At 38.7% G+C, this 13352-nt stretch overlaps 1 protein-coding gene across 1 annotated transcript in view; it reads right to left on the reverse strand.

The window, feature by feature from the left end:
* KPNA3 (karyopherin subunit alpha 3) overlaps positions 1-13352 on the reverse strand; it is a 105125-nt gene that overhangs the window by 46561 nt on the left and 45212 nt on the right. The window contains exon 2 of the mRNA XM_066234927.1: positions 4570-4614. Within this exon, the coding sequence (XP_066091024.1) occupies positions 4570-4614 (45 nt within the window). The remainder of the gene's footprint in view (positions 1-4569; positions 4615-13352) is intronic.

The following is a 13352-nucleotide window of genomic DNA, read 5'->3' on the forward strand; positions in this document are numbered from 1 at the left end:
TGGTCTCTTCATTCTCTCCACAAGGGCTTTCAGAGCCAAAATATTAATTATTAATTAATTTTTTTTTTTTTTGTGGTGACAGAGACAGAGAGAGAGACAGACAGGGAAAGACAGGCAGGAAGGGAGAAAGATGAGAGGGAGAAGGATTCTTCGTTGTGGCTCCTTAGTCTCATTAGTTGTTCATTGATTATTTTCTCATTGTGCCTTGACCAGAGGGCTATAACAGAGCAAGTGACCCTTTGTTCAAGCCAGCAACCTTGGGCTCAAGCCAGCGACCATGGGGTCATGTCTATAATCCCACACTCAAGCCAGTGACCTTGTTCTTCCGCGTCCCAGTCCAACGTTCTATCCACTGCGCAACTGCCTGGTCAGGCCAAAATTTTAAATTTCTTAATGTCTAATTTTCCTTTTATGGGTTATGTTTTTATGGTCAAGTCTAAGAAGTCTTTGCCTGGCTCTAGATCCTTAAGATTGTCAACCATCTTTTTCCTAAACATTTTATGGTGTTATGCTTTACATTTAAGTCCAGGATTCACTTTGTGCTTTTATTTATTTTTTTAACAAGGTATAAGATTTAGGTTGAGGCCAGTTTTTTCTTTTTGCCTATGGATGTCCAATTGTGCCAGTACATTTGTTAAAAGGGCTAGCCTTCTTCCACTGAATTGTTTTGCAAAAATCAACCAGGTGTATTTGTCCGGATTTACTTCTGGTTCTACCTTCTGTTTCTCAGATCTATAATAGGTCCATCCTTCAAATACCACACATACTCATTATGGTAGCTTTTCCATAAGCTATAATATTGGTTATGTCAACTGTTTCTATTTTATTCTTTGTCAGGATTGTTTTACCTCTTCTAAGAGCCTGTGACTTTCCATATACATTTTAGAATAAGCTTGACCACAGCTACAAAAAAAACCTTGGCTCAATTTTGATGGGAAACATGTTTAACCAACATCTTTACTATGCTGAATTTTCCAATTCATGACCACAGTATATGTCTCTCCATTTACTTAAGTTCTGTTTGATTTCTTTTATCAGCAAAATATTTGGAATATAGATCCTGTACCTGCCTAGTTAATGTATACCAAACTATTTTATTTCCTTTGTAGTTACTATAAATGGCATTGTGGCTTTAATTTTGGTTTCTGTGTGTTTGTTGTTAGCATATAGGAGTGATTGACTTTTATGTGTTGAGCCTGTATTGTAATATTGCTGAGTTCCCTAGTTCTAGGAATTCTGCAGAATCTTTGGGATTTTCTGCATAGACAATTATGTTATCTACAAATAGGGATAATTGTATTTATTCTTTTCCAAACTACATGCCTTTTATTTTTTTTTCTTGACTTATGGCAACGGCTAGAACTTCCAGCACTGTGTTAAGTAAGAATAGTGAAAATGGGCATCCTTGCAATGTTCTTGGATCTTAGTTGGAAAGTATTTAGTGTTTCACCATTAGGTATGTTAGCTGTAGACTTTTTTGTGAATGCTCTTTATCAAGTTAAGGTAATTCCCCTCCACTTCTAATTTGTTGAGATTTTTGCAAAAATGTATGTTAGATTTTGTCAAGTGCTTTTTCTGCATTAACTTATATAATCATATGATTTTTCTTCTTTAGTTTGTTAATATGAGGAATTTAGACTATTTTTAAAGAGAGATATTTTACTAAAAAGTAAAAAAAAAACTAAATGAAGTGCTGATCTGATCAGTTAAGTGGGATATGCTGGTGTTTTTTTCTTTATGTAAGAACCTAACCAACCCCACTGCCAGATCTAATGATAGTAAAGTCCTATGGCATATCTGACTGATCAATCAAGAGAAAATTATATAAAATTTAATATAATGTTTCTAAGTTCAAAATGCCAGTAACAGGCATTATTCACTTAACATTTAGATTGAAAGGCATTTATAGCATAGTGGTTAAGAGTTCAGCTCTGCCATTTATCAGATTAGTGATTTTAGGCAGGTTATCTAATTCCTATGTAACTGGGGTTTTGGGGGGGGGTTGTGACAAGAGAAGAGAAATACAGAGAGAGGGACAGATAGGGACAGACAGACAGGAAGGGAGAGAGATGAGAAGCATCAATTCTTTGTTGTGGCTCCTTAGTTGTTCACTGACTGCCTTCTCATATGTGCCCTGACCTGGGGGCTATAGAAGGCCAAGTGACCCCTTGCTCAGGCCAGTGACCCTGAGCTCAAGCTGGCGACCTCGGGGTTTTGAACCTAGGTCCTCCACGTCCCAGTTCAATGCTCCATCCACTGTGCCACAGCCTGGTCAGGCTTCCTATGTAACTGTTTACAACGTATTATAAAACAAAAGAAGTACTGTGTGTTGGTGCAAAAGGGCCTCATTAAATAGAAAAGTAAGAGATCAAAGAAGTAAAGCAAGACAAAAGAGGTTAAAAAGAGCTTGAGGCCAGTAAATCAGTACATATTAGTAACTGGATCTTATTCTCAATCTGCTAGATCAGTATCAGTTTTATTCAAAGTATGGTCCCTGGACTGGCTAAAAGTCTTTGAACTATCTGTTATAGGTCTTCTAAAAGATAAGGTAACTTGTGCCAGAAATCAACTTGTGAAACAACACACTAATTAGTTGTTATTTATTTAGGCAGAAAGACTTTTTTGGTAAAGGAAGCAGTGCCTAGTTTAATATTGTGATACAAGTCCCCTAACATCTCAGATCAGGACTTTTAAGTAGCACTGCTCTATGTGTAAGGTGTTTCTTAAAACTTCAATAAATGATTTAAATATAGGCAGAATTTTAAGATATCATAATTCAATAAATTCCTGAATATTAACATTTAATGAGTGAGCATCATTGACATGTCTAGAATTTTTTTTTTTACTTTTTTATTTTATTTTATTTTATTTTTTATTCATTTTAGAAAGGAGAGAGAGAGACAGAAGGGGGGAGGAGCAGGAAGCATCAACTCCCATATGTGCCTTGACCAGGCAAGCCCAGGGTTTCGAATTGGCAACCTCAGCATTTCCAGGTCGATGCTTTATCCACTGCGCCACCACAGGTCAGGCAAACATGTCTAGAATTTGAGTAGGCAGTTTGGGCTGGGCTGGGCTGGGCTGGGAAGGAGTATCTGGGGCAGCAGGGAAGGGTGAATGTGGTTATTACTTTTACTTTAGAAACTTATAATCTAATAGAAATGGGTATAACTCATCTATAAAACTCTAGGGACTAGCTCTTTTTTCTTGTATTTTCAAAATCTCAATGTCAGTATTAACACTGTGATTTTCTACTCAATAGAGATATAGAACTAGAAAGGCTGAAATTAGAGTTAGATACTCTGACAATACAGAGTGGAGGAACCTTTTCTTGAAAGGCTCTCCACACCTCTGTGGGCCATATCAAAAGTAATTAAGCTTTGTCTGAAACAGGCTTTCTTTCAAGAAGGGTTCATTTTCTGCTGCTTACTTGGGAAATTCTGAAATGTGAAATAAGGAATTGCTTGAGATTTCTTTTAGTTATTTTCATTTTTGGTCCTCCTACAAGGAGGTTCAAGAACTAATTTGGGTAATTAAAAAAGAAACAATGTTCTAGAAGACAATAAGAGATAAGACATCTCTAAGGTGATCAAGGTGGTTATTTAAAAACATGCTCTTTTAAGAAGCAAGAATTTTTAATTCTATAACTACAAAAGCAGCACACCATAGAAGGAAGAACAAATAACCAAATATAAGTATAAAAAGCTTAAATTTAGAAGCATACTAGAAGGGCTAAAAAGCTTAAAACAAAGAGAGGGGTTTGAATTATACCAGGACCAATATAAAGTTTTATAGTTGTATCCCAAGCATGAAAAGTTAAGGAAAAGAAAAGGCCCACATCTGGAGATAGCTGGTGTAATGTTAACAGATGACAATAAATAATTACTTAATTTCAATTTTATTCTTATTGCCTCTATTAAGGAGAATCATCTTCACATGATGAATATAAAACCAGACACAAAAAGGCACACACCATTTTACCATTCTACTTATGTAAAGGTCAAAAATATGCAAAATAATTCATAGTGTAACAAACCAGGATAATGGTTACCTTTGAGGAAAAGAAGTAACAGAAAAAGGGACTTGGGACACAGGTAATTTTCTTTCTTGATTCAGGAGGTGGTTACACAGATGTGTTCACTTTGTGAAAATTCATCAATCTGTACACTAAGATCTGTTGGCTTTTTTTATATATGTCATATGTTAATAAGTTAAAAAGAAAAAAAAAGAAGCTAAGGCCAACGTGTTAAGATTGGCAAGGAGCTCACCTTGCTTACTTTATTAGGCTAAGGCTCAGTAGAGTTCACATCTCTGGTATAAAAAAAGCTTTAAAATATGATTGCCAAACCACTATTCTTAATTTGTCAGTATCCATGAAGAAGTTCAGGAGTTGAAAGAACACTGGAATTAGCATATATTTCCCAAAATTTATAAAAAGTGATATATTTTTATGCTATGTGGTTTTAACAATGACTACTAATTTGCCATATTATTTTCATTATTCATGTTATACAGAATTTTAACATAAAAAAATCTTCAAATTATTTTTCATTAAATGCAAACCACCCTTACCTTTCGTAATTCAACTGTCACTTCATTTCTGTGTCTTCGCATTGTCTAAAAAGAAGAAGGTTACATAAGTATCAAACATTGACACTGCTAGTATATATTATAAAGTAAGGTCTTAGGCATTTAAGATTTAAAAAATTTTTAAGTAATTTATCCTTAAGAAATATGGATCGATCAGTTTTATTTACACTTTAAAATAATAAACTACAAGAGATTAAAAAGCCAAAGCTATTTTACTGTATATCTATTGGTTATTTAGCCGAGAGTAGGAGGCAGGGCTCAGCTGCCTAGGATTCAGTCCCCTTTCCTAACTGCACCCACGTTTCTCTGGGGAACTATATATACTCTCCCTTGTGTACAGTCTTGATGGAACTGTCTATTAAAGTATCTCTGCTAAGTTAAGTAGGGCATGAGACTCAAACACTGGAACAGAACTCTCTCCCCCATAACTCTGAACCTTGAGCAAAGTAGAAAAAAAAAAAAAGCACAGGCCCAGGCGTGATAATACCCATATCCTGGACTTGCTCTATTTCCAGTTATCCAGCATCTCTACTCATTCTATAAACTACCCATATTTTCTCAATAAATTATGGTTTTTCTTAAGTCAGAACTGGTTTTTGATGTTTTCAATCAACGGATTGTAACTCAAATGATTTATGTTTTTATTTATTTATTTATTTATTTATTTTACAGAGACAGTGAGTGAATCAGAGAGAGGGATAGACAGGAACAGACAGGAACGGAGAGAGATGAGAAGCATCAATCATTAGTTTTTCATTGCGTGTTGCAACACCTTAGTTGTTCATTGATTGCTTTCTCATATGTGCCTTGACCGCGGGCCTTCAGCAGACCGAGTAACCCCTTGCTTGAGCTAGCGACCTTGGGTCCAAGCTGGTGAGCTTTGCTCAAACCAGATGAGTCTGCACTCAAGCTGGCGACCTCGGGGTCTCGAACCTGGGTCCTTCCACATCCCAGTCCGACGCTCTATCCACTGCGCCACCTCCTGGTCAGGCTGATTTATGTTTTTAAAAAGTAACTCACTGTCATGGACTTAAAAACCCTATGAAGCCCTGGCCGGTTGGCTCAGTGGTAGAGCGTCGGCCTGGCGTGCAGAAGTCCCGGGTTTGATTCCCGGCCAGGGCACACAGGAGAAGCGCCCATCTGCTTCTCCACCCCTCCCCCTCTCCTTCCTCTCTGTCTCTCTCTTCCCTTCCCGCAGCAGAGGCTCCATTGGAGCAAAGATGGCCCGGGCGCTGGGGATGGCTCCTTGGCCTCTGCCCCAGGCGCTAGAGTGGCTCTGGTCGCAACAGAGCATCGCCCCCTGGTAGGCAGAGCATCGCCCCTGGTGGGCGTGCCGGGTGGATCCCGGTCGGGCGCATGCGGGAGTCTGTCTGACTGTCTCTCCCCGATTCCAGCTTCGGAAAGATACAAAACAAAACAAAACAAAAAAAAACCCTATGAAAATAAACTAAGTTTGGGAAGATACTTTGTTTCAAAAGGTTAAAAAAGTACACTTCTAATTTCCTAAATGTTTCTATCAGGCATGTCTTACCAGAAATTAGAGAAATAATTAGATAACCCTCTCTCCTCAATGTACTGATATGATGGATTCTTTTATTACATATATAAATATGGTAAAATTCTTACATTTTTGGAAGGCAACATAAAAGTTACACAGTCATGATATATTATTATTTTAATATACTGCCAGAATCAGTATGCTACTATCTTATTTAATGATTATTTTGTTATGGTATCTCTGTAAAGTTTTCTTAAACTGAAGTGATACATTAATCCTTTTTTAGGGAAAATAAAATACCATGGAAACCAAGTTATACTGAAATATTAGTCTAAATATAAATTTATGCTTAAATATAGGCATCTATTGAATGTATGATAAAACTGCCAAACAAAACTCAAATTTAGTAGCTTTCATTTAATGTGACAGAATGACGCACTGATAAAACTATTATCACTAACAGGGTTTAGCAGAAGAAAAACAAGCTTTGAATCTAATTCTATATTTAATATGTTTTTTATACTTCACTACTATTAACATAGAATGCTTTCTGTGTAAATTCATCATATAAAATGATAATAAATGTTGAGCAATCTTTAAATACCAGTATTAATGAAGTGTTACTTGAAAACTCTGTAAGCTGCCTTTATTCACTTGAAATTGGAAAAGCACCAGTGTTAAAACTTGCCTGTATGTCTAATCCAATTGTTAGTAGAATTGAGAAGAAAATACATTTTCATTGAAAGAACTACTTCACTTAATTATTTATGAATTGTTAAATGATGGTACATAGCAACAACAACAAAAGATCCAGGCAGCATATTCCCTCCAAAATATGGTCAAATTACTGCTATACTGTAATTCACATTAAAATACTTCCGCATGGGTTGGGGTGAATTGTACCCTAAAATTAGGAATGCACAGGTCAGATGGAGTTATTAGCATTTGAAGCACCTTTATCATGAGTTACCTCCCAGTCAGTAAGTGCTTCACATAGCAACATCTGAATTTATTTATTTATTGTATTTTTCTGAAGTGAGAAGTGGGGAGGCAGAGAGAGAGATTCTTGCATGCGCCTGACCGGGATCCACCTGGTAAGCCCAGTAGGGGATGATGCTCTACCCATCTAGGGTGTTGTTCCATTGCAACGGGAGCCTTTCTAGCACCTGAGGCAGAAGCCATGGAGCCATCCTCAGCGCCTGGGCCAACTTTGCTCCAATGGAGCCTTGGCTGTAGGAGGGGAAGAGAGAGATGGAGAGAAAGGAGAGGGGGAAGGGTGGAGAAGCAGATGCTTCTCCTGTATGCCCTGGCCAGGAATAGAACCCAGGACATCCACATGCCTGGCTGATGCTCTACCACTGAGCCGACTGGCCAGGGCCTCAACATCTGAATGTAAACACTGGTTTGTCAATAGGTATAAGAGATGTTGATAATTTTTTATTACTGAAATAGAATAGTTCAAGATACATGGACTATCTAGGAATATTGTACAAGTGCCTTGAATCTTACCTATTTGCAGTTTAAGAATCTAGCAAGCCCTGCTGTCTATCTTCAGAGAAGCGTTTGATAAGCCTCCCTATGATGTTATGTCCCATCCCTTCTTGAAAGACTCTGCCACCTAATCCTAGGTAGATTTTCGTAGTATTTGCTTAGGCTGAGGTTTTATTGTAAGGTAGCAGTCTAGAGTTTAAAAGGGCTAAACTCATAGAACAAGCTGTATGACTTTTTGTGTACGCTTGCTGATACATTTTGCATAATTAGCAGAATTTTGTCTATGGCTTGTTTTATTATAACTCACTGGTAGTAAAAATTCTAAGGAAAAAATCCACCAATATCCTCACCTAGCTCTAAAAGTTAAAGGTCTCCTATTCATCCAAAAAGAACCATACAAGTGTAAATGGTGAGATAGCTGATAGGACAGTTAGCAGCAGGTACTGACTACTATATATGTATGATACAAATACCTGAGTTATAGTCATAACTTACTCTGTTCTCTGAATCATAGCAAAAGGCTCCATCGTAGGCCCCCCTCCTTCCTCACATTCTTCCCAAATGATCTCATCTACTCTCATGTCTTCAATTACTGTTTAATCACCACTCCTAAATACCTATCTTTAGTTCAGCCCTCACCTGACCTCCAAATCTGTAAGTACAATATTCACTCAACATAAATGTACTAAATTAATCTAAAATGTACCAGGCAATATGCCTACAACTAGGAGATAAGTCTAGGGCAGTACAGCAACCTGCAGCCTGTGGGCCAAAAATCTGACGAACATTTTTTTGTAGGGCTTAGCAGGAACAGTTTTCACATTTTTAAGTGATTATATTATAACTCGTTTTAAATATCTATGTAATATCCCTATTTCTGTTTCTTGGTTCCCAAGGCCTAAATCTGTACTTTTTAAGAAAAAGTTTGCAGGTCCGTACGCATGCAGGTATAGACGAACTGACAGGAGTCTGTCCAGGAGTGGGTGGCAGGCTTGGAAGCAATGGCTCACCGGCTCTCCAATGATCACCTTCTTTGCCATGTCAAAGTGGGAGGGTGAACAGGGAGTGAAGGAGCCAGTGTAAGAGCAGCATGGTCAACTCTGCTTCTGACAGGGTCAGAGGAGTAGGCACCAATCACCTTAATGAGCACTACTGTGTGCCAGAGGCTGCCAAGGCACTTTGGAATGGTGATCTCTGCTTCCATGGGAGCTACCAGTCTACCAGTCTACCAGTCAGAAGGATGCCATGAACAATGATATAAAGGAGTTGTCCAGAAATGCAGTGGCTGTCTGGCTGGTCTAAAGTCCAAGGGATGTGCAGCAGGGACATGCAGACTAAGCCTGGAAAAAGGCTCCATCCTAGGGCTCCTAAAAGGGCAACTCTCTCTATTCCCTGGGCTGCCTTTGCTTCTGACAGAGAACCTGGAAGAAATTCTCATCTGAAACCCCACCTCAGACACCTAAAATGCCTGCCCCAAATGTTAACACCACTTTCCTGACACAAAGCTTGGCCTCTCACACAGTCCCTCCTTCCCTCCTTAGCCAATTGCACAAAGAAACCAGAACCCAAGCCAAAGTTGTCAGAAACATGTATTCTTTTTCTTTTAATAGTAAACCTCTTTATAACAAATATAGTAGAAGAATTTTCAAACAAAACTCATTAAGGAAAAAAAAAAGTCTGCCAACAGCTAGTCTAGTAGAAAAGACAGTAATAATACGTGATAATATAAATGTTAAATGTTAAGACAGAAAAGTAAATAATATAGTTCTATATCGAAAGGAGACATGATCAGGTGGTCAGGAAAAAGCTTCCTGAAGGATTAAAATGTGTGTATGCGTATTTTAGGGGTACAGAATAGACTGTTACAAGGCTTCGAATTCAGCATGCTTACAGATATCATACCTGGTCCTTCTCAACCCCTCCTCATCCAAATACTACCTATTATTCCATAAGTATTCCCAATATTAGGAAAAAGTACAACCATCCAAACAGTTGCAAAATCCTAATCCTGGGAGATCATCCACACCTTCTAACACTTATTCTCTGATATCCAATGAGTCACCAAAATATGATTCAAACCTTCTACCTACTGCCATTATCCTAGACTAAGCCACCATCATTTCACCTGGATTACTCCTTTTAAGCACTGAATCAATTTTCCACAAGGCAGCCAGAGTGCTCTTTTTAAAATGCAAATTCCTGTTGCCTTGAATAAAACCTCTCAATAAAATTTTAATCTCTTGGGTTCAGTTCACTCCCCCAAAGTGACCAGGACAGCCAAACCAGAGCCTCATGGACAAAATATACAAGGCTGGGTGACAAGATAACCTCATAAATTCTCAAATACAAGCAGGGTCTGGTTATATCATCAACTACAGACTCATATGGTATCAGCATACATGCAGAAGAAAACTGAAAGGCAGATGTAATACGGCATCTGAACGACTTGTGGACAGAAGAGCTCAAAATCATTATAATCACTCAAATGTAGAAAGGCTTTTTAACAGCTGCAAATGGAAGGGACCTTTTGCACATGCCAACGTTGTATGATGAACCTAGACTCAAAAAATGAAGTTCCCCGTCCTGGACAAAGCCCTCTACTGAAAAGAAACTTCTGGGAGAAGAACCTCAAGGTAAGCAAGACAGGCACACTGTAGCAAAGGAAAGAAGGGTTCAGATAAAAGTGGATTAATGAGAACGAAGCCAAATCTCAGAAAATAGGAAGTCATATTTTCTGTGATCACTTTATAATAAACAACAGAAGGGGGGTCTACAGTTGATGAAGCTAGAAAAGCTATCCTGACCCATCCCTTATCCTGAAAAGTTTAGGAAAACCTATATTATAAAACGAATGAGAGTAAAGGACTGGGGCCAATTCCCCTGCCATAAGAAATGGAGAAACGAAGAGCAGAAAGTTGACATTAAACATCTGCAAAAAGCCATACCAACAAAAGAGGTAAAAAATGTATCTCAACAAATGATAGAATATGTAACATTATATATCAGAATTAGAAAAACTCAGAAATAAGCTTCTAGAAATCAGGAGAGAATCGAAAATAAAAGAAAAAAATATTTCAGAAAGGAAATCTAACCAAGAATAAGATCCAATACACAACAGATAATGCTTGAGAGGTACAGAATGTGCAATGAACATAAATTTTTAATTTAAAAATATGAAGGTAGAGTGACATCAACATCATGGTAGGGTAAAAAAACCTCTTGGTCTCTGCCCTTAAAGTTACAAGTTGGACAAGTATAATTCAACAAAGGAATCCCTGCTCAATACACAAGCACATCTGAAAGATTTGTGCACAGAGACATCTGAAGGTGGGCATATTGGAGTGAGCAGGGGAGGCGGGAAGGGAAGACTGAGGTGGGAGATGCAGTCTGGCCAGTTGAAGCTTGCCAGGCCCCAGCAGATCTGGTAGCAGTGGAGGGTTGAGTTCCAACTCCCACCTAGCAGAATGGAGGAGGAGAGGCAGCATTCTGGTGAGTGGTTAGTACACATTCAAGCTGAGCCCAAAGACGGTGAAGAAGCAGTGCTAAGGGCTGTGACTGGTGGGGCAGCTACCAATAACAAGGAAAAAAGCCCAGACTGGGAGCTGCCCCTGCCTTCCATACACTCTGTCTCTTCAGCAGACATGGCAGCAGTGGAGGCTAGTTAGGAAGGCGCAGACGCAACATTCCAGTCAGAGTCCTGTACCCATTGTGGCTATACCCAGTGGTAAAAATAAAACCACAGATGTGGGAACTGCCTGCCCCTGCCCAGCACCCCTATCCACACTCCTACACCCTCACCCACAGCTTTAGAATGGGTAGAGGCAGCTGGGACACGTCAGATAGTGAAGGGTGGCTGGTGGTTTCTGGTTGCAGGAAAGCATGTCAGGAAACTCAAAGGTTGAACCTCATCACTTGCACATCCCACCACGGGGATGGTACCCTGAAACCAAAGAGACCCAGTCATAGAAGGGATGCCTACCTCCTTCAGGAATATGGGCATTTTCAACTGTGGAGGTGACACTGCCCCACAGAGATCCCGGAAGTCTCAGTAGTGCAGGTAAGAGAAAACAAAACCTTGTGCCATCTAATGGTAAACAAAAGAAAGGTATCTACTTGACTTGCAAAATGGTTAAAAGCAACAAGTACTAAAAAAAAAAAAAAAGATTTCAATCCCTCAAATGCCCAGGCTGAGAAATAATGCATCAAGTATCATGAATGCCAAGGTAACAAAGTAGTTCAGCAAGAAAACAAAGTATCTCCAGAAAATAAGCATAAAGACATGGAAGATTATCAATTAAATGACAGAGAATCCAAAATTGCTGTTCTGAAAAAAAGTGAGAATAAATTCAGGAGGTCCAAGAGCTCAGAAATAAAATCACCAAACAAAAGGAAAACTTTACAAAAGAGACTGACACCATAAAAAAGAACCAAATTCTAGAACTGAAGAACTCAAAAAAATGATATGAGAATGAGTCAGTTTAGGAAAGAGAGCAGGCTATTTGGAAGAGAGTTACTTATCTTCAAGGTAGAAATCTAGAAATGACTCAAGTAGAAGAGAGAAAAATTGAGAGGGAGAAAAACACCTATAGAGAACCTTCTGACTCCACTACAAAAAGAAATATAAGAATAATGAGTATACCAGAAGAAGAGAGGGAGAAGGGAACAGAGGGCCTATTCAAACAAATAATAGATGAGAACTTACCAAACCTATAAAATGCGCTGGACCCTCGAATCCAAAAAGCTAACAGAACACTCAATTTTCTCAATGCAAAAGACCTTCTCCAAGGCACATTACATTAAAGTTGTCAAGAGTTAATGATGACAAGAAAATTCTCAAGGCATCCGGGGAAAAGAAGACTACAAGCTAAAAAGGAAACCCCAAAAGACTATCAGCAGATTTTCCAGCAGAAACACAACAAGCTAGGAGAGAGGGAAATCAAATATTCCAAATATTGAAAGAGAAATCATCAGCCAAGAAAAATATACCCATCAAAGCTATACTTTGATATGAATAAAGGCTTTTCCAGACAAACAAAAGACGAGGGAATTTACCACAAGATCTAGATAATAAGAAATGTTGAAAGGAACTCTTCTAACTGAAACAAAAAGACAAAAGGCTACAAAACTGTTAGATGACAAAAGATGCAGAAAATTACATGTAGAATAGGATATTTAACACTTAAGCATAAAGGTTAAAGGGGGTAAGAGTACTTAAAGACTATTACCTTCTGGCCTGACCAAGTGGTGGCACAGTGAATAGAGCATTGAACTGGGATGCGGAAGATCCAGGTTTAAAACCCGGAGTTGCTGGCTTGAGTGCGGGCTCATCCAGCTTGAGCAGGGGCTCACCAGCTTGAGTGCAGGGTCGCTAACTTGAGCGTGGGATCATAGATATGACTCCCTAGTCACTGGCTTGACCAAAGCCAAGGCTGCTGGCTTGAGCAAGGGGTCACTTGCTCTGCTGTAGCCCCCCAGTCAAGGCACGTATAAGAAAGCAATCAATGAACAACTAAGGTGCTGCAACAAAGAATTGATGCTTCTCATCTCTCTCTGATCCTGTTCATCTGTCTCTCTCTCTCTCTCTCTCTCTCAAAAAAAAAAGACTATTATCTTGAGCAATTTGAAAATGAATGCATAGCATAAAAGGGTATGTGACAAGAGGTAAAAAGAGAGGGGACAAAATGACTGAACTTGCACAGGTAACTGGAGATAAGATTCGATGAAAAGAAAAGGAGTTATTGTATATATATATATATTAAACCTTTCTCTGTATAAA

The sequence above is a fragment of the Saccopteryx bilineata genome, chromosome 6 (genome assembly GCF_036850765.1).
Source record: "Saccopteryx bilineata isolate mSacBil1 chromosome 6, mSacBil1_pri_phased_curated, whole genome shotgun sequence".
NCBI lineage: Eukaryota > Metazoa > Chordata > Mammalia > Chiroptera > Emballonuridae > Saccopteryx > Saccopteryx bilineata.